This window comes from Littorina saxatilis, linkage group LG9 (genome assembly GCF_037325665.1).
Source record: "Littorina saxatilis isolate snail1 linkage group LG9, US_GU_Lsax_2.0, whole genome shotgun sequence".
Classification (NCBI taxonomy): Eukaryota; Metazoa; Mollusca; class Gastropoda; order Littorinimorpha; family Littorinidae; genus Littorina; species Littorina saxatilis.
Genome location: NC_090253.1, coordinates 43,671,053 through 43,673,552, shown reverse-complemented (window position 1 = coordinate 43,673,552; position 2,500 = coordinate 43,671,053). Strand labels below are relative to the sequence as shown.

At 43.2% G+C, this 2,500-nt stretch overlaps 1 protein-coding gene across 1 annotated transcript in view; it reads left to right on the top strand.

Moving 5' to 3' along the window:
- Positions 1-2,500, top strand: part of LOC138976186 (sulfotransferase 1C2-like) — a 21,675-nt gene that overhangs the window by 7,747 nt on the left and 11,428 nt on the right. The window contains exon 3 of the mRNA XM_070349030.1: positions 1,103-1,275. Coding sequence (XP_070205131.1) covers positions 1,103-1,275 — 173 coding nt within the window. The remainder of the gene's footprint in view (positions 1-1,102; positions 1,276-2,500) is intronic.

Sequence of the window (2,500 nt, the reverse complement as noted above, 5' to 3'; positions counted from 1 at the left end):
TTTACCCAATATTGACGGACTGTGTGATGATATCTTCTGCTATGGTCTGTTGAGACAGTGATATCAAAATCGAGACCGTAGGTCGAGATTTTGATATCAATGTCGAAACAGACCAATAGCAGAAGATATCATCACACAGTCAGTCAATGTTAGATATATTGCTAATTCTCTGGACATTTTGTATTTACTGTAAAGAAATTACAAAAGTATTTGTCTCAGTTTTGGCTGTTCCATACCCCTCCCTCTGATTATTATTTCTTTTTGTTCACTCTTTTCTTGTACTTTTCAGTATTTTAAAATGTCTTTCCTTTCAAAAAGTCTTTTGTCACTTGCTCAACTAAATTCTGGGATAATTACATTTTCATATATATTTGTTTGTTTTTAAATTTAGGTGGTTTTGTTTTTGAAGTGGGGAACCAATAAAGAGGTCGTCGATATCAAAACTGATATCGACGGAAATGTCGTCGATATCACTTTTGCACTGAGCTCAGTTTTGCCCAATTGACCAATGGAAATCCACGTAACATATGAAATAGCAATATTTGTTTATATCAAAGTCTTTATTGTATTTGAAGGTAGGGAGGGAGAGGAGTGGGCACCGACCTCGAGAGAAGTTGAGATCTCTAACATTTCGCCCCCCTACAACCAAACATGGTTATGGGACTACCTTATTCTTCTTCTGCGTTCGTGGGCTGAAACTCCCACGTACACTCGTGTTTTTTGCACGAGTGGAATTTTACGTGTATGACCGTTTTTACCCCGCCAATAAGGCAGCCATACGCTGCTTTCGGAGGAAGCATGCTGGGTATTTTCGTGTTTCTATAACCCACCGAACTCTGACATGGATTACAGGATCTTTTCCGTGCGCACTTGGTCTTGTGCTTGCGTGTACACACGAAGGGGGATAATCCACGAGCAGGTCTCCACATAAGTTGACCTGGGAGATCGGAAAAAATCTCCACACTTGACCCACCAGGTGGCCGCGGCCGGGATTCGAACCCTCGACCTTCCGATTAAGAGGCCGACGTCTTACCACCCCGCCACAGCGCCCGTCCTATGGGACTACCTTGACCTTGACCTTGTACCTGTATTATACTTGCAGGAAACCACTGGGTGCAGCAGATAGTCAGGATGCTGCTACAAGGCAACACGGACTACAAACCAAACACGTTGAGTTTTGAGGTGTTTGAGTACATACCTCAACACCTCATGACTCCTCCCGACGAACCCAGAGCTTTCTTTACTCATCTCAGGTTTCACCATTTACCCACTCAGGTAATCACAGTCTGATATGACTACCTTCGTGTTCTTTTACTTCTTCTTGTCGATCAGACGTCTGTATTGTCAGCCCGGACAGCGAGACAAATGATACTGTCTTCTCCAGGTCCTCCTTTTCCCCGTACAACTGGCAGCGGGCGGGGACTGCAGTTGGCTTTACCTTCGTGTAACTTTGGTGGAACTGCCTAGAATTATTTTTCTCTAAAGCACAGTCATTTGCATGTTAACGATTCGACTCACCGTCTTTGATTTGGGCAGGCTTTTATACTAGAACTAGAATACTAAAACGCTAAAGATAACCCAGTTTTAAAATGTTATTCAGGGGAGGCAATCGTCCTGCTGCAATTCAAAGGGCAAAATACAGCGGTTGTTTCCCTTGCTAGAGGATTGATTTTTGATGATGTCTTAACTCATTGTCTCCCATGTACGGATATATCCGTACTCACTTATATGGTTCTATCTGACCAGGTACGGATATATCCGCTCAAACTGTTAGCTTCAGTCGCTTCCTGTAACGTCGATCTAACGCCTGCATTCCAGCGTGTTGATACACAGTTTCAAAGTGTTAAGTACGAATGTGATATGCATTGTGGCAGTCAAAGGGGTAGTATAGTTATCCCCGAGTACGCAGTACTAGGGTCCAACAGACTTTAATTGTGTGTCTGTCTGTGTGTGTATCTGTGTGTCTGTCTCGACTTAACAGCTTATTGCTGGGAAACTACTGGGCGCAGTTCGTTCAAAAGTTGATACACTAACTTGATAATAGGTACGATTGATCGTATTAAAACTTCATAATCTTACCTGGGACCTAAATGCGAAATAAATCACAAAAACGACTCTTAACGGCGGGCGGAGTTCGCGGTGGGATAGAACTGCCGTTCGGCTCATAGAACCGCCGAACACGTCACACAGTGACGAGAAAAGCATGATTTGCAAGCCAGCCAGCGGGTGGGGATTTGGTCTCGGCAAAGAAACTACAATGCAGTGTTTGGTGTCGGTGAGACTGAAAGAGAGACAGAGAGCACGAGAGAGAGCGACAGGGACACACAGTGATTCAAGGCGCACAACTCTAGTAAAGTTGTCGTAGCACGTCCGCCTATGGCCAAAGTGATCCGGGTTCGATTCCCGGCATGGGTGGTCTATTTTTTCTTTTTTTTTTAATTCTTGTTTACTATTGTTTATTATGAACGTTTTAATGTTTTATTTTACTCTAATAATTTTT